Source organism: Hipposideros armiger, unplaced genomic scaffold, assembly GCF_001890085.2.
Source record: "Hipposideros armiger isolate ML-2016 unplaced genomic scaffold, ASM189008v1 scaffold_0, whole genome shotgun sequence".
In the NCBI taxonomy this organism is placed as follows: Eukaryota; Metazoa; Chordata; class Mammalia; order Chiroptera; family Hipposideridae; genus Hipposideros; species Hipposideros armiger.
This window is the reverse complement of record NW_017731350.1, coordinates 682,060-703,331: the sequence shown is the minus strand read 5'-3', so window position 1 is coordinate 703,331 and position 21,272 is coordinate 682,060. Positions and strand designations below refer to the sequence as shown.

The following is a 21,272-nucleotide window of genomic DNA, read 5'->3' as shown; positions in this document are numbered from 1 at the left end:
CTTCTGCCCCAGCGTACATTAAGCAAGTTACAGAGCCTCCTGTAGTCTGTTTCTTCATTTGTAAAGTAAAGGCAAGGAAGATCCCACAGGTGAAGGGCCATATAACTGTCGGTCCATAGTGCCGCCTCTCCACCCTGATGCAGACCACGCTGCTGATCACCTCCTGGGACTGTGGTTTATAGCTGCATTGTCCAGGAAACTTGTGCCTTCAGACATAATTCAGTCTCAGCAGCTGTAGCTGGACCATATCCCTGTGTGCCTTTTCACCCTGGCAGGTGGTTCACAGTCCAAGTTCTGGTCCCATATCATTGCCCACTCCAACTCAACTTGGCAATACCTGGTTCTAAGAATTGTATGACCCATGGGGTGCTCCGGGAAGTATAACTCCACTGGGCCTTGCATTCTTGATGATGGTCTAGGGATTAACTTCAGTTTTTGAGTAAAGGCAACGAGGTAAGTAGGAGACTCTTTAACAGCTTGGTATCCTGGGAATTTGCCCACGTACTGTATGGTGTTTGGGTGTAACAGAAAAAGCCAGTGGCCTGGCTGGTTCTAACAGAGACTTTAATTATTGTTAAGAACAACTCAGCTAGCCACACCCTGACACCTGCTAATAGTGGTATCTCAGAGGAATAATTTAAATTAGCAATAAAAGTGAACTGTACACCTGTGGAAACTTCACCAATAGCACCTCCTGTTACACACAGATCTTTATGAGTTTCTATGGCTCAGTGATAATAGGGCACATTTACAGTTGCTTAAGGCCAACCAGTTAAAGAGGTGGGTGGGGTCAGACAAGAACAGGGTGTGCTGAGAGCAGGGAGAGGGAGGAGGAAGCATCTGTGTTACATTATCATCTCTGAGAGTGCGCAAAGATGCTAAACCTGCAGGGACAGAGAAACTGGCAGCTGACCAGGGACTGTGGGATGTTCATGGTGTTTAAACATTGCGTAAGGGCTATGAGTTTTAGTTGACAGTATGCTCCACCCCATTCAACAATGTAATGTGACTGCTGCAAACAACTATTTTGGTATTTTGAGCTATGCTAATAGAAGTATAAGACGTAGAAAGAAGTGGCAGTTTCTTTCTTCTCTGCACTCCACAGGACACCCCGTTCATTCCTGAGCTCTAGCCAAGCTGAGATGCATCACACAGAATCCCTCAAGATGCTGGTGAGTGGGGTCGTAGCCATATCATGTAAGGAACAGCCTAACAGATAGAGAATGCATACCCTGAATTGGAATCAGATCTGATCTGGAAGTCTCTGGGGTTGAAACGGAACCCAATGAGGAGGAGATTCAGGGAGGTGGATTTTAGCTCTCAAGGTGGGAAGAATTTTCAACAAGGCTGATCAAAGATAAAATGGCTGCTTTCCAAAGACGTGAATTCCTGGTTATTGGAGGTGTTCAACTATGGCCATTTGGTGGGAGGATTTAAGGGAGGCTCACGCAACTAGAGCGGGGCCACTGGTAGTCTCTGGAATCAGATTCTAACAGGAAGAGATGCTTGGCTGTGCCACGAGCATGACTTCTGTTGCTGGAGAGACATTCATTTAACATTTGCTATTGCCAGGCACTGTGCTTGGTGAACATGGACATACAGTGTGGTAATTTGTCCAGTGTAGTAATCAGAGCCAGAACAAAAAGATCTCAGAGACAGTTGTTATGATGTAACTCTACCGAATCCGTGTTAAAAACCCTAGTCAGGGGGAAACAATGGACTCATTAAGTAACGCCTTTCCTCCATTGGGTTTTGCAGAACCAGGATTTCAGCATTCAGGCCTGTTAGTTGTCACAGTGTCACCACCTTCTGGTTCTTGGGGGATGGAGAAAGGGACCAGGAGAGAAAGGGGTAAGAAGGGTGCACACCAGTGGTAGAAATCAACTTCTGGGAATAACTACTCACGTCTCCTGCCTCTACACGGGCACCCTGGGGTGTAATTATTCAACTTTGGGTACGTCATTGACTAGGCTTTTCACAGGAAGACCTGCAAACAGGTAATTGACTGATGGACCTACTGTGGGCTGTGCATGGGGCTAGATGCTAGGGAGTCCCAAACGGGTAAGACATGGTCCCTGCCCCTAAGAAGGGGTAGGCGTGCTTCTAGCCCAGGAGGCAGGTCAGATTCCATGGGCTAAGGGCTTTAGTGGAAGGATGTCTGTACCGCGAGCACGCCATCGGCTGCTTCCCTCATTCACTGCCGTGTGTCAGGTGGGGTTCCTCTGACAGCCCGCGCCAGGCTGCGGTGGAAATGTCACAGCGCCACCACCTCCATGCCAGGTTAACCCATGCAGGCCCCTACGTGGCCGTAACCTCCAGGCCCAATCTTCCTTCTGTCAAGAGGCTCCGGGGCTCAGGCGGAAGGCGCAGGAGCGCACCCCCCTCCCACCCCCGATTTCGTTTTCACCCCAGTAGCCCCCACTGGCGCGTGCGCGGGGCCGGGGCCGAGGCCTGCGCGCGGCCCGGGCGCCTGCACTGCGCGCGCGCGCTCGCCGTCCCGCGTGGGGCCCGGCTCCGGCGCGCGCGGAGGCGGCAGGCGGGAGGGGCCCGCGGAGGTCCCGGAGCTGCGAGGCGGGAGGCTCCGCGGCAGCCACCGGAGATAAGCGCTGGGCGGAGGAGCTCGCCCCTCGGCCGTTTCTCCGCGCCCCCGCCCTCCCAGCCCGCCGCCCCGAGAGGATCAGAGGAGGCAGGTGGGGCGGGAGCGCGCGGGGGGCCCGGTCCGGGTGGGCGGGGGCGCGGGTGTCCGAGGGGCGCTCGGAGGTTCCCTCAGGGCCGCGCGGAGGCGCGGGGGGCACCCGAAGGCCAGCGGCTGCCGCCACTGGGCGCCGGTGTCGCCGGCTCCAGGAGGCCTCCCTAGGGCGGCACCGGAGGCGGGGGCGGCGCGGTCCACCCGCGGGATGTGGGTTCTCGTTTCCGTTCCTCACGGACCGTTTCACTTTAGGATGACAGGCCGCGCGGGGTGTGGGACGAAGTGGGGACCCGGCGGCGGAGCTCTGCTGCCCCAACCTTGACCGCCCCGGCGCCCTGGGGGTGCCTCCCGCGCGCATGGAGGTGCTGGGCACGGCCCTTTATCTTTTTCCTGAAACGGGCCTCTTCAGATCTCCCCTTGCTTATTAAATTGTTTCAGAAGCCTCTTGCCAGTGGGAATTTAAAATTAAGCTAAATGACTAAGCTTCCAGTCTTTTGCTGCCCCGAGATTCCTTAATTCTAAATCGTGGGAATAGGGAAGGGAAGTTGGGGAAACACTTGGCGCTGAGAGACCTGTCCTAAACAGAGACGGTGTAGACCTCACGCCTGTGGATTAGATTGATGGGCTTATAATGTCAACTTTCTTTTCAATTAGATGTCAGGGTGTTCATCCAGAGACTATGTAGGCAATTTGGATTTCAACTCCGTCTGAGACAATGTTTTGATACATATCAGAGGATGAGTCTCATGGCATAATAACTTGCTCTATGCTCCCAGCTAGACTGTGGTTCATATTGTAGCAATCTCATATAAATGTTTCAGTAATGAAACATCCTTCTCCTTAGAAACAGCCCCCGAATACTTAAATTGTACTTCACTTTCACTCTGACATTTGTCACTTAGGAATCTTCTGCACAATTTAAAGTAGTCTAAATGGCAGAAGATCACGTGGTACAGGACATGCGACGTCTACGGAGGGAAAGCAGAGAATGGAAAACGGCAGAAGTCTAGCTTTCTACATTTTTATGGTGCAAAACCTTCCTAGTTCTATCTTATTTTGCTAACCTAAGTATGCATTTTAAAAGACTTTCATTTGATATGGACTACCTGGGCTGTAAGATTGGATTTTCGAATGTAATGAATTTGTTTATTTTATAGATTTGGCACATAGTATTTGTGGGATTCATTTCAGACATTTCGAATTTATCAGATACAGTTCCCACCAGCAAGGCATTTTTAAAAAGTGATATATATATATATATATATATATATATTTATTTTTGCTTATAACAACTCCAATTTGAGACATACACTACTGATCTTCATGTTACAGAATCAACACTTTCTTACTGTTTAAACCTACAAATATCTGGTTATTTTTAGGCTTACTGTACCCTTGTTAATGATGTATAATTAACTATGCTACTACGGGCTTGCTTAGTTTGTTATCCTTCATTTGTTTCTTGTTTTAGGCATCTGTGTAGTTTTCTCATCTGGAGTTTGAGCAGCATTGTTTCCCTTCAGTGATGTTCAACAGAACTTTCCACTATGAGGAAAGAGTTCTTTCTGCACTGTTCAGTATGGTAGCCCCTAGCCACATGTGGCTTTTGAGCACTTTTATGGGGCCAGAGCAATGGAGGAACTTAATTTTTAATTTAATGTAAATAGCTAAATGTAACTAGAAGCTGCCTGGTTGGGCACCACACCTTTAAATTATTAGTCCCTCGGGAAGTCCCCACTGGTCCTCTTGAATCCAGCACTTATTACAATTATACAGTAATTGCAGCTTTCATGTAGAAATCCTACACTAGCCTGTAATCTATATGAGGGCAAGGGCTTATCTAATTTCTTTACTTTTGCTATGCCCAGTCTACAATTTAGTAAGGAACACTTGATAAATGTTTGTTGAATGTCTAAGTAAACTTCCTGAGGGCAGGTATCTTTTATAATTTCTCTAGGGCCTAGAGCTAACTAAGTATCAAATATTGTAAATCTCTGCTTAGTGTCTGAACAGATTTCATGTAGGTAGCTAATAAATGGATTATTGGAAATATGTTTTAAATGATTATTTTGGTGAGATTCCTCTTTTTTGAAATCTCTTGAAGACTCATGACAAAGTACTGCGTGCAGTTGAAAGGGACTCATGATTCCAACTCATGTGGACACAGCTTAGGTGTGTCCTGTTAGTTGAGTAGCGTAAGGATACTGCTCTTGAACCGTATTCCAAATAAATCTGAGGGAATCTGTTGGCCTCCGTGAGGTTCCTTAATGAGGCCTTAACATCTCCAACTATTCTCCAACTATGCTGAAAAAGTGAGTGGGCATCTCCACTCACCGCTGTTCTGTGTTAGGGCACAGACCAGGAATTCTTGAGCAATCATGAGCTATTATAGCCATGTAACAAGATGCTTTTTTGCTAAGAGCTAGCTGATTTGGAGTGATGGAGTAGGATGGGATTCTTACATAAAGAATTTGAGTCTAGTTATTATTGGCATCTGTTATGTGCCCAGTTAATTAGGGCTGACCTTTTACCTTAGTCTTACTTTATATAATCCATTGTCACCGGTTAACCATAGTAAGACTTAAAGTGAAAGGATGTACTCAATTCAGATCAGTAGATCTCCAAGTTTGACCAATATTCCCAGGTGTCATGGATCTCTACATCCAGAAATTGCTCTTAGAGAAGAATTCTAAGACTAGACAAAAGTTTTGTAGAAGTGTATAGTTTTCTTTGGTGGGACAAAAGGTAGAATGTTGGGGTTTTAATGAAGGAAAGGAAATGGGCCTGGGAAAAATGCCACAAAGACACAAAATACACACAAAGAATGTTTACTGCATTGGTCAGGTAATATTGTAGCTTCTCTGTAGCTAATGTGTAAAATTATGAAGTTGATTATGTTTTGTTGAATGAATCATCTTTTCACCTTGAATCTAGGACTTGAATATTTATTCAATATGTGTAAGCTACTAATCTAACTCCTGTGGCAAGTGATAGATGCATAAGATACAGTTCTTATCTTTAAGGATATCAACAGTCTACAAAGAAATGAAAGGTGCTGTGGGGATCACTTTGAAAAAACACTTTGAATGGGAAATCCGCTCTTTAAAAGGGAGGTTTTCAAAGGTGGTTCCTCTTAACCAACTCAGAAAGATAACCACTTAATCACTTTGCTGAAGAATTGCAAGTATAAAAAACCATGACTGAGTCTTAAAGTGTGACTGTAGTCAAATTAATCTTCCTAAAACACAGCTTGAATCAGGACACTCTCCTTTGAAATCATCAGTGGTTTCCCAGTGCTCATGGAATTAGGTGGCTTGGTCTTTGATCAGGTATTTGAAATACTCCTGAGTACAGCCCTAAAAAACCATCATAGCCTCACCTTTTCCTGCTTCCTTGGTTGTGGTGTGCATTCCAGCGTACTGTTTCTTTAAAGTGCTCCCCTTTTAAATTCCAGTCCCAATTTCTGCCTATTCATCTTTCAAGACCCATCTCCAGTGATGCCTTCTTCACGGCACCATATTTGATTCTTGGGAGTGCCCATAGCAAATGTTTCTTGTACTTATGTTATGGAACAAATCCCATTCTGCCTCATCACAAGTTATTAGTGCTATTTGATTCACCCTGCTAGATTATAAGCTACCTAACAAGCAAGCATGGACCATCGGTTACTCGCTTTTGTATTTTTTGAAACACCTAGAATAGTGTATTTCTTTGTACATAGTGGTTAGATATTTATTAAATTTTATTTCTGTTCCTTGATTTTAAAGGAAGCTTCATACTCTTCATAGAATATTTTATCCAAATTACTGCCAAGCAACTGGAGGCCAATAAGTAGAAATCCTGAGTTACTTCAACACTGAGAAGCTGTAGTGTTGAGTGAGGTTGTCTTTGTGGTGTATGTTACTTTTTGGAATTGATAGTATTTAAGGAAGATCACCATGCTGTATGACACCAATTCCTCGTTATTTTCCTATTTATGTGGCATAGCTAATGTCAAAATGATTCAAAGTATTAGGTGGTAGGTAATTTTAGCATCTATAAAAACTCGAATACCTTTAACAGAGTAATACCAAACTAGGTTATTTAATAGATTAATAATATCTATGTCCATATAAACATGCACCTTATGACAAAGAAGAAAATATCTGACTCTTTACTGGTTCCTGCTAGTATTCAGAAAACCTATCAATCAAGTTGGAAAGGAACCAGTTATCTCAGAGAGGTGACTGCCCTTGGAGAAGGCTGGTGATGGTAGAGAAAAGATGATTAAGTTAGGTACAGGGTTGGTTACCCAAGTATAATAGAGCACACACTGAGTAATATCTAGCATGGTGTTATCTGCTAGAGTAAGCCATCAGTTAAGTATGTTTACTTGTTCTATTCTTTCCACTAAAATAATATAAAATCATTTTTATTTGGTCTTACGGGCTTCTGCTTAAATTTAAAAACAGAGAGATTCATAATATTTCATACTTTAAAGATTTGATGCAAAAGAAACTAGAAGGCTTTGGTTTCATAGTTCCGTTTTACTAACATTTGTTTTGCTTTCTCCATCATTTCTGATATGTGGGCTAGGTACAACACCAGTGTAATTTACAGCATATTTATTCGAAGCACTCACATTTTCTGGGAAGAGGTAATATCAGTGATATGGTTTACAAGGCATGGCCTTCTGTCTTCTGCTAGGATGGAATAAACAGACCCTATGCATTGTTAAGAAGTGGAATGTTATCAGTAGGCTCTTAGAATTGTACGAGTGATGTGATTAATTGTCAATAAAGTTTTCTGGGATGTCAGGAAATAATGAGAATATCCTAAACTAGATTATTTTCACGGGATGAGCACATGGCACGAGCTATTGGAGGACAGATGGTATGTAACCTATGTCAGATTCCACGAGAAGTTCAAGATCCATCAGTAAGGGATATACTCTCTTGTTTGTTACCGTGCATTAAGAGAATGTCACCCATTTAGATGAACTCAGCATTTAAACAATGCTTTTACTTATTACAGGGAAATAATATTACTCCTGACCTAATATGACTCCTGAGCTTTGTCTAGAAAGGTTCTGTGTGCTGCTGACTCTAAAGGAGACAGTGTGAAGCAATGTGTATTCTTTAAACACATTTGCTAAAAGGAAGTTCTTTCCCCCTTCCTCTCTAAAAGAGGCTCATGAAGGTTGAAGTTACAAATGTCAGTAGGTGAGATATTAAAAGAATACAGACTTCTTTTTGCGGTTGAAGGCACTCATTCTCAGTTGCATACGAATATAATAAGATATGCTTTTTTCACCCCCTCTCGTTAAAGGTGGCTTCCTAGAAGATGACCATAGAGGACCTTCCAGATTTTCCATTAGAAGGAAATTCTTTGATTGGAAGATACTCATTTTTATTTTCTGATACGCCGGTCACTTTTTCCATTTCTGCAGCACCAATGCCTTCCGACTGTGGTATGTTCACGTGCCATTTTTATTTTCTGTGAACTGGTAACGTCTGTCTTATGTCCTTTTCACACTCATCATTTTTCCCAAAACTATGTGCAGTGGTTTTCATAAAATTGCTAAAGCTTTCCTTTTTCAAAAATACAATCACTTTTTCTGCCTCTTAAGCTAAATGTTTACTTTCTGCTGTCAGGATCTTTATTATGTAAAAGTGTTCATTTTAAGCACTATGGTGGATTTAGAGGATCTTATTTTTAGAACGCAATGGTGCTTAGACATCTAGCATTCTTCTGCTGTTGTATTTTGGTTAACTATACTGACTTGTTTAAAAAGCCATATACTAAAAAAAAAAAAAAATGACGTAGAAGCACTGTCACCTAGCCGTCGCTAAGGGCCCTGCTGTCTCTCAGAAATGCTAGAATTCCAATAAACAGTAAATAATCACTCCCGAAATGATCCAGACTTGGGTGACAGTGTAATGATGTTTCAATACACAGGCAAGCCTAATTTGGATCCTGCCTCAGTTATCTCCCATTGTAATGATCAATGTACACACAAATAAAATACAGTAAAACTGAAAAAAAAAAAGTCTGTGTACCTTGGCAGAGAAGGTGAGCTCTTTCCCTGAAATGTAGAATGAGATTGGTTCATGTTTAAATTGGTTCATTTAAGTCTCCTCTGTAAAATACAGATTTAGACATATTCTAGTTTTTATCTAGATAGATTTATTTCCCCAGGACCATATTTTATCAGATAGTTGATAAAGGAATAAAAGAGAACCAGGAGATATATATGATAGATTTGTTACGTTTCTAATTTAGTTAGAGTTTTTCATGTAAAATATTGGGTCACTGTTTCAAATCATTTTTGGAGGTAGAGATAATGCAATTTTAAAATATTAGTAGATATAAAATTATTGAGTTAGGAATTTGTCTTTTTAGTCATATCCATTCTAATAACCATTCAGTTCCAAGTATGCTATTTTTATGTGTTTAGAGTCTATAGCAGCTTACCTTGCAATCATCAAAAGTATTGCATAAAACCTGTGCCTAGATCCTGGGAGTTATTTGCAACTTTTATACAAATTGATAGGGTTTATTTTCAGATATAACAAAATCTAAAGTACTTTCTGCCTTGCTTATGGAACTTACCTTATTCTCCCTTGTTTCTTTTCCTCAGCTATATGAGGTAGCAATCATGTTTTGTTTTTGTTTATCTCATTAGGGCTAATATAGTCATTTATTGATATTAGTTGCTCAGTCAGCATTTGCTGAATAAATACAATGAAAGGTGATAATGGATATTGATCTCTCTGTATAACTGAAATTAAACATTACTGTGATTGTTAGAATTATAGATTCTTAGAATCTGATTGGACCTGCAGTTTCAACTTTCCCTACTCGCTTTCTAGTATATGTCTCCTTGAAGTTTTGGCCAGCTGGTACTAGTTTGATATATGCACATACACTTCTTTATATGATAACTTTAAAACGTATGAAGATGATTTGAATATTTTTACTTAGTCTGTACTCCCTTAGGGCACACATTTCTGGTTCCTTCAGCAGCCACTCATTGTCAGGATTTCTGGACCCTTTTAATTCTGCAAGTTTTCTTCTTACTACACTGTAGTCAGTGACCCCTTAAAAAGTGGCACCCAGAGTGGTATTTATTAAGTATTTACTGAGGGCCTGTTATGTGCTAGGTGCTGTCCTACACGCTGGGGATAGCGCAGTGACTAATACAGATGTTCTTAGGGGAAATAGACAAACAAATGAATAAAAAATATATAAATATTATGATTGCTGTATAATGAATTCTGCAGAGAAAAGAAATGGGGTGCATGATAGAGGATAATTGGGCAGAGTGGCTACTTTAGATGGGGTGGTCACCTGAAGATTCAGAGGAAGCTGGTTGTGAGAGGATGCTGGAGAGAAGTGTTTCAGGTAGAAGAATAGAATTAATGGCCCAGAGTTGGGGAACATCTTTGATTATGTTCTAAGCATTCACGGAAGGCCACTGTAGCTGAGAAGCAAAGTGATTGAGGGACGGAATGGCAGGAGATGACGTTGGAGAGGAAAGCAGGGGCCAGGAAATGCAAGATCACTTAGGCCTTGGTAAGGAATTCGTATTTTATCTGAAATGTAATGGGAGCCATTGACTATGAGGCTGAGAATGAGATTAAAACCAAGAAACCAAGAAAAACAACCCATACAAACCAGAGCTTCGACATGCAGCTCCGTGTTGACTTTCAGCGTGGTTACCCTGAAGACATTTTGATTTTTGCAATCTTTTGCTTTGAATGCCTTCAGAGCCAGTTTACACAGAACACACTTATGTTATAAACCCCACAATACATTGTTATTATTTTTGTCTAAACAGTGAATCAGCTCTTAAAGAGACTGACGTACTGCTAATAAAAAGTCTTATTTGCCCACCTACTTGCCGTGTCCGGTACTCTCCATCCCTTTGTGCAGACCCACTTCCTTCTGCCTGCAGGGCTTCCTTTAACATTTCTTCTAGGGCAAGCCTGTTGGTGAGGAACCCTTTCAGCTTTTAAATATCTGAACATCTTTATGTCATCTTGTCTCTTGAAATATATTTATTTGCTGGGTATAGAATTCTAGATTGATAGATTTTTCTTTCAGTACTTAAGATGTTGTTCTACTGTCTTCCCACTTGCATTGTTTCTGACAGGAAATCTGCTATCATTTTTGTTTCTCTGTATGTGTTTTTTTTTTCTGGCTGCTTTTAAGATTTTTATCATAGGTTTTGAGCAGTTTTACTCTGAGTACCTTGGTGTCATTTTCTTTATGTTCCTGTGCTTGGGGTCTGTTAAGCCTCTTGGATCTGTGGGCTTCAGTTTGCATCAAGTTTGGATAATCATTATTTCTTCAAAGATTTTTTTCTGCCCCTCCTTTCTTTCAGAGACTCTGGTTACATGAATATTAGGCCATTTAATGTTGTCCCACAGCTTACTGATGCTTTTCTCATATTTTAAAAATTATTTTTTCTCTATTTCATTTTGGAGTTTCTATTAATATGTCTTCACGTTCATTAATCTTTTCTTCTGCAATGTCTAATCAGCTGATGATCTCATCCAGTGTAGTTTTCTCAGATGTAGTTTTTCATCTCTAAAGGTTGATTTGGTTTTTTTTATATTGTCCATGTCTTCATTTAACCTTTTGAACATTTGGAATACAGTTAACATGGCTGCTTTAATGTTCTTTTGTTAATTATAATATTTGTATCAACTCTTGGCCTGTTTTAATTAATTATTTCCCTGATTGTGGGTCATGTTTCCCCCTTTCTTTGCATGCCTGATAATCTTTGGTTGGATGCCAGATATTGTGAATCTTGCCTTTTTGTGCTGGATGTTTTCGTATTCCTATAAATATGATTGAACTTTGTTCTGAGATGCAGTTAAGTTCCTTGGAAACAGCTTGATCCTTTCAGGTCTTGCTTTTATGACTTGCTAGGTGGTTCTTCTGGAGCAGTGTTCATCTGGGGCTAATTATTTTTCACTATTGAGTACTCTGCCTAATGCCCTGTGAATTTCCCCCCAGTCTCTTTGGTGGTAACAGATACTATTTTAGGCCCTTTATGAGTACTGGGCACTAATCCCTCTAATCCTTTTGGATGTTTTTTTCCTCACATCAGGTGTTTCCTCACAAGCTTATGTTAAGCACTGAAGGGGGACCCTCCACAAATCTCTGTGGTTCTTTTGCTGCACATCTCTCTCTCCTCTGATATTCTGCCCTGAGCACCATGGCTGCTTGATTTCCTTGGTCTCTCAGCTTCGTCTCCTCAGCTCAGGAGTCTGCTGGGCTTTTTCTTGGTTCTCCCCACTCTCTGTACTACTGCCTGGAAACTCACAAGGCAGAAACCTGGGGGGCAATTATAAGACTCACCTGGTTTGTATCCTGTCTCTTCGGGATTGCTATCTTTCATTGCCTGATACCCAGTGTCTTGAAAACCATGTTTCATCTGTTTCCTTTACTTTTTTTGGTTGTTTCAGATGGAAGGGTGAATCTGGTCCCCATTACTCCATCTCGACTTGATATATATATATTTCTTCCTCCCAACTCCACTTAATTATGATTAAAAAAAATTTTTTTTCTGAATGGAAATTTAAAATTTGGATTTGTAGTTAGATTTGTTAATATTCAGTATAGCATAGAGGTTAAGATTATAGGTCAGTCTGGCTTTAATCTTGATTCAACCACTTAGTTGTGTGATCTTGGGCAAATTACTTATTTTCTCTATCTCCTTGTTTCTTTTTTGGTCAAAGGAGAACAACAATAGTACCTACCTCACAGGGTTGTTATGAGGATTAAAAAAGGTAACATATGTAAGTGCATAGAACAGTCCCTGGCTCCTATTAAGCACTTAATAAGTGTAACATATTATCATTATTATTTAAATGAGATGTCTGCTATTTGCCATTACCCCCCTATATAATTACTGAAGTATTGTTACATTATTCTTCTTGGTTCAAATAGTCTTGCTTATCTCTCTTACATTTATTTCCTACATCTTTGCTATTCATAGTGTGGTCCTTAGTCTAGTAGCATTGGCATGACTGGGAGTTTGTTGGAAATGCAATCCCAGGCCCCACCTGAGACTTACTGGATCAGAATCTACATTGTAACAAGATCCCTAGGTGATTCCTATCCGCATTAATGCTTGAGAAACTCCGGCACAGATGAACAGTAGAATAACTTTATCTCTTCCCACAAATAAGTCCTTGATGACATTTTGATTAGAATTGAAAAAATTTAAATAATGTTCTTTGGAAAATTGACAGCTTTAAATATTTTATCTTCCAATCCAGGAACATGATGTGTCTATCTTCATTAAGTCTCCCCAGTCCCCCTTCAGTTTTCTTTAATTAAACCTCACAAATTTATTGGCATGTTTGTTAGTTTTATTGTTATTGTATATCGGTTTTTTTTCTCCATTGTATTTCATTTTTTAAAACAGGAAATCTCTTACAAATACAGAAAACAGTGATAACAAACATGTATATCACATATACTCCCCATCAGAATGAACACATATTAGCATTTTGTCATATTTCCTTTAGCTCTTGTTTTTTAATTTAAAAGAAATAAAACCTTAAAGATAAAGTTGACATTCCCTCCATTTTCCTTTCTGGTCCCATTCCCCTTGCTCCCCAGAGGCAACCACTATCTTACATTTAGTGTGAATATTCCAGACCATATTATTATACTTTTATTACATATATGAGTGTCTATAAAGAATATGTGGTATTGTTTTGTGTATTTATGATTTTATGTAAATGATAGATATATTATTCTGCAACTTAATTTATTGATCAATAGGCTTTTTTTTAAAGATTTTTTTTTTAATTGGGGAATTGGGGAAAGGGGAACAGACAAGTTGCTGTTGTTTTGTTCTTCAGTCTAGCTGTGGAGGACATTGCTTCACTGGCCCCAGTTGGCACCATCGTTGCGCTCTTCCCAGACGAGGCAGATCAGTCGCCGGCTTCTGGACGGCTGCTCACTGCAGCTGCTGGCTGCTCATGCTGGCTGCTGGCTACATACGGTAGCCCATGGCAGCCCACTGCCACAGGGGCTACAGCCTACGCCTTCGCCAGCGACTCCCGGCTGCCCAGCTCCAGGTTGAGCTGTTGTTCAGCATCTTAGCTGTGGAGGGCAGTGTCACTGGCCCTCATATGTGGGATCCGAACCGGGGCTCTCTGGCGTCCCAAGCCAGCTCTTAACCAGCGCGCCACTCGGCCGGCCCTGATCAATAGGCTTTTGAGATCTATCATCAATTCATGACTTAGATATCTAATTAATTAATTTAGTTATAAACCTACTGTTCAAGACATATTTCTGTTTTTAGAGGTGAAATATTGATGGAACTTGATAGATTTTCCGTACCTTAGAAATACATAATTTTTGGAAAGTTCAGGATTTGAGATCAGGGTTCGTAGAAATCTCATTAATCACAACGATTTAGGAATGCCTCATACTTTTAGGTGATCTTGACGTTGCTTTTGAAAATTGCTTAAGGTGAACTTGCTTTTCCTAACATCTAAAATATTTGTATCATTTAAGACCTGGTTTTATTGTTTATTATTATTATATTTGTTTGGATCTTATAATAAATTTATTTCACACCTATTTTTATTTCAGAGTTTTCTTTTTTTGATCCTAATGACACATCATGTCAGGAAATTCTCTTCGATCCCAAAACTTCTGTATCAGAATTATTTGCCATTTTAAGACAGTGGGTTCCTCAGGTCCAGCAAAACATTGACATTATTGGAAATGAGGTAAGGAATTCTTACATTTAAAGTTTTGCGTTATTAGCATTGTTAATCATATAGATTCCCGCCCCCCCCCCCCCATCTGAATGGAAACATGATGATACAGAGGAAACTTTTCAAAGATTCTGATATTTGTTCTTTGTATTTCCAGGTTTTTCATGGAGCAGTGAGTTAGTACTGTACATTCTTTCCAGTATCCCCTCATGCTCCTCACTTCCTTACACCTGGAGTTCTGACATTATAGACTTGGTGGGACCAGGCATTTTTCATGTTTTCTTTCTTTGTACAAATTAATTTTGTGAGCTTCAAAAATTCTTTCATGAGGGTATTCGATTATCATCATGTTTTATCTATATTTTTGGGTGTCTTGGTAAAGATCTAGGCTTAAATATGATTTAAAAAAATATTTGATTTTTTTAAGGTGAGACGAAAGAATAATTGGGTTCCTTGACCAGCATATTGTCATATTGTAGGAAGAGAGAGCTTATACTTTTTTGAAATACCATAACACATATTAGAAAGAAAATTTGCTTATGTTTTGAGAGGTTAAGGAACATATTTGGAGTGTTAGATTACCATGTAATACTCTTTAAGAATTTCTTTCAGTCTGGTGACAATTTCAGTTTTCATTATTGTTGGATGCAGATTTAAAATTTATCCCCAAGAGAAACCAGTTCTATCTATACATTTTATTGAGAACTAATTTAGATAAGATAGACTAACTTGGTTCCCCAGCATTGGTTTGAAATCAGTTGGCTTCAGTAGCCATGTTGTAATCATCTCTCCCTTGGTTTCCTCAGATCCTTAAGAGAGGTTGCAACGTGAATGACAGAGATGGATTGACAGATATGACTCTTTTACATTATACTTGCAAATCCGGAGCTCATGGTGTTGGTAAGTATGTGGTAAATCTATTAATTGCTTAGAGCATCTATATCTGTGCTTGTATAAGTTAGGTTTACGCCAATCAGAGTCCCTGGGAGGGCAGAGCTGATGATAATAGTCCCAGAATAGGCGAGGATTTGATTAGGTTATTCCAGAAAACTTGTTCCCATTCCTTTTCTCCAGGCAGTCTTTCTAGCCTCCTGGCACCTCCAACCTTTCTGGAACAGGCTTCATACCTGCGTGCCCACAAGGTGAGACTAACTGGTAACACCTTGGAAACTTCCTGAGAGTTTACAGCAAGGTTTGACAACCCAAGCTCAGTTTTTCAGGCACCCCAGTCCTTAGAGACCCCAGGCTTAGGCCTGTCTAAGATCTGTTCCTACACACGTAGTGTATGGGCATATTTTCCAAAACTGGTTTTCTCCTGTGCTTTATTTACCATGCATACACCTACCTGTCTTATTGTGAGCATCTCTCCCTGTTTTAAGAGTCTGATATAGTACTTCTGAAAGTATTGATGGTGAAGGACCCTTCCTTCCTTCCTCCCTTCCCCTCTCCTCCCCTCCCCTCCCCTACCCCCTTTCCATCATGGACTGATACATTTGTAAAATAAAATAAAAATGAATTTATAACAGAAAAATGAAATAAAGACATATAAAATATTCCAAAAGGCATAAAATTACATTTCAGTTAATATATTCAGAAAAATTATTGCATAGGAAAAAACAGAAAAGAGTTTTAAAAAGTAGAAACAAATTACACTTTGGCACTGGCTGTGGCCCACGGAGCACACTCTGAGTAGCATTGGCCCAGTGCATTGTTTTTAGTGACTTTATAATATTCCATTATATGGATCATAATTTATTTAACCAATTTCTTATTATTATATTTTTAGGTTATTTCAGAATTTTATTCATAATGAAAAGTGCTGTGATGAACATCTTTACAGCTAAATGTTTATCAATATCCCTGAGTCTGATTATTTTCTTAGAATAAATTCTTTACAGCTAAATGTTTATCAATATCCTGAGTCTGATTATTTTCTTAGAATAAATTCCTTGTAAGTAAAAGTTTTGAGATATAAGTGAATATTCAGAATGCTGTTTGCTTTGGTCTTTTAAATGAGGTAATAGATAATCATCCATTGGAACTTAAATTTGTACTGAAGAAAAATAATTTAGAAAACCTTCCTTAGGTGATGTTGATACAGCTGTAAAATTTGCAACTCAACTTATTGATCTGGGAGCAGATGTTAGTTTGCGGAGTCGCTGGACAAATATGAATGCTTTGCATTATGCTGCTTATTTTGATGTCCCTGAACTTGTAAGAGTGATTTTGAAGACATCTAAACCAAAAGGCAAGTACTATAAATAATCATTAGATGTTACTAATTGAACATTTTATTAGTGGCATAAAAATGATATTTCAAAGAGATTTTGCCTTCTAATTCATCTTCTTCCATATAAACTGTCTCATTTATTTTCAGAAATAGTTTAAAATTTCTATATTGAAGATTAATAACTATCCTTTCACAAAAAGGCTTAGTACAAAGATATACAAAATAAAAAGTATTTCCTAGGTTTTTATATCTCTGCAAATTCCTCAATAGAACATGGATTTTATAAAGTGCAGTTGAATCTTTGTGCTAAATAATTCTTTTGTCTTATTGGAGTAGCCAGAAATAGAGCAATAAAGCCTTCAAAGCTAAACATCGAAATTATAAAGAATATTTATTTAGGTGGCATTCAGTTCTGAAATTCTGTGATTCCATGAAAGGATCAATTTTTGCTGTTTTTTTTTTTCTTTTTCTTTTTTGGGTCTTCCTATTTTGATGTTGATATCCTAAAAATTGAACATCAGAATGTCTAAATTACAGTCCTAGTATATTAACTTTTTCTCTGGTCCTCTCAGTGGGCCTGTTGTCTTTTGAGAAAAAATGAAAACAAGTGTAGTAGTATTAACTTTCAATCATAGGTGGTGTACAGTGTTTTCTCCAGACTTGTTTTAGAGAGACAACGGGCAGATTCCCCAGAATGTTTGTTTCTAACCTCTGCTTTGTATAATGGTCCATTTTCTTGTTAACTTTTACCTTTTCACTTTTGAATGATGTTTGGAAGAAAGCCTCTCTTGATAGCACAGTGTCTTTAACAGCTCAGGAGAGTGTGTCCTGAATATTTCCTGGTGGTTTGCCATTGTAGGCAGAGCATGTAGGGTGGTGTGGAGAGATTATGGTAAGATTAGCAGAACCAGAGGTATATTATACCCTTATTATAGAAAACATTCAAAGTGGGATTCCCAAATCTGGAGGATTTCATATGTCTAAATATAGCATCATAATAATTTATTGATGGTAATTAAAATATCCTTAGAATCGCAAGATTCCTTTTTTTATTATGAAGTCCAAATTCATTTGTTGAATAAAGTATTATGAATGAATACAATATGTAAGCATTTATATTTTTAATTAGTCTTTAACTTCTTCCTGGTTTGAAAATTCTGCATTGTTTTAACTGCTATTTTTTTCTGTAAAGCCGCATAGTAAATGTTTTTTTGTTCCATTGTGAAATGGTGCTTCTAGTGGGGTGATTTAAGTCTCATAGATGGCTAATAAAGCTCCTCCTCCTTGACCCACCAACACTGAGCCTGTCTCCTTTCACGATATAATAACTAAATTTAAAATTTTAGTTAATACACTTGTGATGTTTAATTACAGATGTGGATGCCACTTGCAGTGACTTTAATTTTGGAACAGCTCTGCATATTGCTGCATATAACTTGTGTGCAGGTACTGTGAAATGCTTATTGGAGCTTGGAGCAAATCCTGCATTTAGGGTAAGAGGTTAAATTAAAAGTGAAAAGTATTCAAAGAATTAAAACGTCTAACATTACCTTCCACTAAAGAGTTGAATCTGGATGTTGGTATTGAACTCTTATATAAGCAAATAATTTATATTTTTGTGTCCCATATAGAGAGTAATGATGATAAACTTTATCTCAACTAAATTAAAGGCATAGCAGTGAATTTCAGTTTCTTTATATTGATAAACTCTACAAAACACACTGTCACTCAGCAAAGTAAAATGTTCCTTAAAGTGTCATCATCTTTGAGTTTAAGGATCTTTCGTTTAGGCTTTTGATAGATTTATAAAACTTACCTGTTAAATAGAAATGCATATATTTAAGTTATATTTGTATATTGAATTATATTTTAAATTCTTTTGAAAATGTATCCCAGACGATTTTAAAAAATGCCCATTTAAGAAGGATGTAAACTTTGAAAAATCACATTAAAGGAAAAATTCATTTTTTCATGGTCATGTTACTGATTTACAAAGTTAACACACAGGATTGAATTTCATAACCTTTAAATCCTTTGGTATTTTATTGTCTTCACAAAAGTTGCTCTCAATGTTCTTTTCCCTTATGTTTATAACAGTGACTTGGTCTGTCAGGGATTCTTAATTGGGTCTGTGCCTTCCCTTGAAGGGAAAGGGGTGGGAAATGTTTGGAAAAGCCTCTTCTCTCCTCCTCCTCTCCCCCTGTCCACTTTCCTAGTTCCCCTCTTCTCCCTACTTCTTTGCCACTTTTCTTTCTGTTTAACTGAATTAATTAGTAATTAACCCCTCCCTTCCTCCTTCTCTCCTTCTCTCCTTCTTCCTTTCTTCCCTGTTGTTTATTGGGAGCTGGGAGAAAACAGCAATAAATAAGATAAAAATCTTTGTCCTCAAAGAGAATATAGTCTAGAGGGGAGGGTGGACAAGAAGGCAGTCAGTGTCACTGGTGTGTGTTCAGTTCAGTGTGTCACGATGCAGGGCGGGCAGAGTGTGCACAGAGTGCCACATGGGAGGGGTGCCCACCCGAGGCTTCCTGGCCAAGGTGACATTGAGTGCTCAAACGTAGTTAAGAATTAAGCAGGTACGGATAAGGGAGGTGAGCAAAGTATTTTAGGCACAGAGAGTAGCGTGCACAAAGGTCAGGAGATGGTAATTAAGTTTGGCGGCAATGTGAGGGCGATCTGTGTGTTTTTGCTAGTATAACCATTGACAGAACCTCATTAGTGGGGAGAATAGTTTGAATTTATAAGATGCAGTGAGGTGTGTCATTGAGGTAAATTACCAGTTCAGGCCAGAAACAATTAATAACAGATAACCATATTTTGAAGGGTAATACTTATTAAAAAAAAAGCGGCCAACGTGTGGGTCAGCAGTAGCCCTTGGATCATTCTCTGGTAACCATTATTTTAGAAGAAAATGGAAATCTATAATTAATTATAAACAAACCTTCTTATGTTAGCATGACATCATCATCATTATTAGTATTTTAATAAAAGGTTTAGTTGCTAAATTTTATAGGAATTATTATAGGTGTGTGACTTACTCTAGAAAGGTGAGGACTTAACAAAAATATGAAGTAAAATATTGTAAATATAACTTATAGCTTATCAGTACCAACATTTATTTAAAAATTTTTCTGTCTCTTTTTATCAAGAGTACATATTAGTGCTATACATATTTTTCATTATATCTTGTATTTTTTCTTTGAAATCTGGGATGAAAATAGCCCATCACCATCCCAGAAATGCAATAACATGTCTTCCTACCATATTTTTCCTTAGGACCAAACTGACTGGAATTTTAAACAAAAAAACTGTGCTTGTAAACTGAACAAGTTCTAAATGCCTCATTCTTTTACCCATAATGGATCATTTGGATCTAATTATCAGTGGAGAAGAAGTGGGAAAAAAGTTTCTCAGCAAAAGAATCTTGATTCATCAGATTAAAAGGAGGTTGCAATCTGGAATCTTTCTCAGAAATTCTGAGTTTTTCAGTCAGGGAGCATAGGAGAAAGATAACTTGTTTGAGGGAAGGATAGCATGGAGGAGAAAGGCTGAGAGTCTGGTGGGTCCTGGGGATGGAGTATAATATCATCTCTGCCAGCAATCATGTAGATGACTGAGCGAGTCATTAATCTCTCCTGGCCTAATTGTCCTAATTGGCAAACAGGAAATGTTAGTGACATTTTGCTTGTTTAGTTGGTGATTGTCTCTCCTACTACACTATAAATTCTTAATGGGCAAGGATTTTTATGTTTTATTTATAAGGTTTTCTTGACGTGAGAACAAAATGAGATAATTTGTGTGCTGAGGTTTTCATTATGTAAACACCATGCCAGTGTTACGGGCTTGGCACTGGCTGCTTTATCTTGTTGCAGGATATACATCCCAGGGTACAGTCTCTGCTTTATACTGAGAACAGAGCTGTTTTCCTGATCGGAGCCTACATTTTAGAAGGGTCAAAACTATATGTAGTTTCTGTTCCTGAATCCCGAGTCACTCCATGAGTGGGCAGGATGGGTGGAGGTCGCAGAGCCAAGTGGCAGCTGTGGAATGGTGGCGAGAGTCTGGGATCTGGGGTTGGGAAGCCACTTGGTCCTGTGACGTTGGTCTCTAAGCCTGTGCCGCCGGATGCTGGGACTCATGGCCTTAGCACTTACCCTTCCCTGAGCCTGGAACGCTTTTCCCAGACAGCTCACCTGCCTGCTACTCCCTCGTCTCCTTGGCCCTCTGGGTCAGTGCATCTTAGCAGCGAGGCCTTCCCCGACTGCTCTGCACGGACAGCCACCTCTGCCCCCACGTCCTCTCTTCCCCTTCCGTGCGCTGTTTTTGTTTTTGTTTTTTTCTCACTGCCACTTGTACCATTAATACGCCACATATTTTACTCGTTTGGTTGTTTATGGCCTGTCTCTCTCACCAGAATGTGTGCTCTTTGAGGGCAGGGCTTTTGGTTTTCTTCATGTGGTATCTTTAACACTTACAATGGTGCCTGGCAAATAGCAGACATTAAATAGTTTAGAATAATTACATGGTGAATGAATTGAACTTCAGATTTTTCCAAAAATGATTTTATATGACTGTGTAGAGCTCTAAGTGGGCATGAATTGAAACCTTTCCCTTCTCTCTGTTT

General features: G+C 39.4%; 1 protein-coding gene across 4 annotated transcripts in view; it reads left to right on the top strand.

Annotated features, from left to right (window-relative positions):
* The first annotated feature begins 1,015 nt into the window (after positions 1-1,015).
* The window catches only part of CLIP4 (CAP-Gly domain containing linker protein family member 4), a 60,694-nt gene continuing 40,437 nt past the window's right edge, over positions 1,016-21,272 (top strand). Inside the window, exons 1-6 of one of the 4 annotated variants that reach the window (XM_019661416.1) lie at positions 1,016-1,172; positions 7,997-8,138; positions 14,291-14,430; positions 15,225-15,318; positions 16,505-16,666; positions 18,023-18,141. In XM_019661416.1, the coding sequence (XP_019516961.1) occupies positions 8,012-8,138; positions 14,291-14,430; positions 15,225-15,318; positions 16,505-16,666; positions 18,023-18,141 (642 nt within the window). In that variant the 5' untranslated portion in view covers positions 1,016-1,172; positions 7,997-8,011. Of the gene's footprint in view, positions 1,173-2,510; positions 2,691-3,018; positions 3,052-7,996; positions 8,139-14,290; positions 14,431-15,224; positions 15,319-16,504; positions 16,667-18,022; positions 18,142-21,272 lie in introns of those variants that run through there. The other 3 variants (XM_019631059.1, XM_019623469.1, XM_019635458.1) reach the window with 3 other exon arrangements.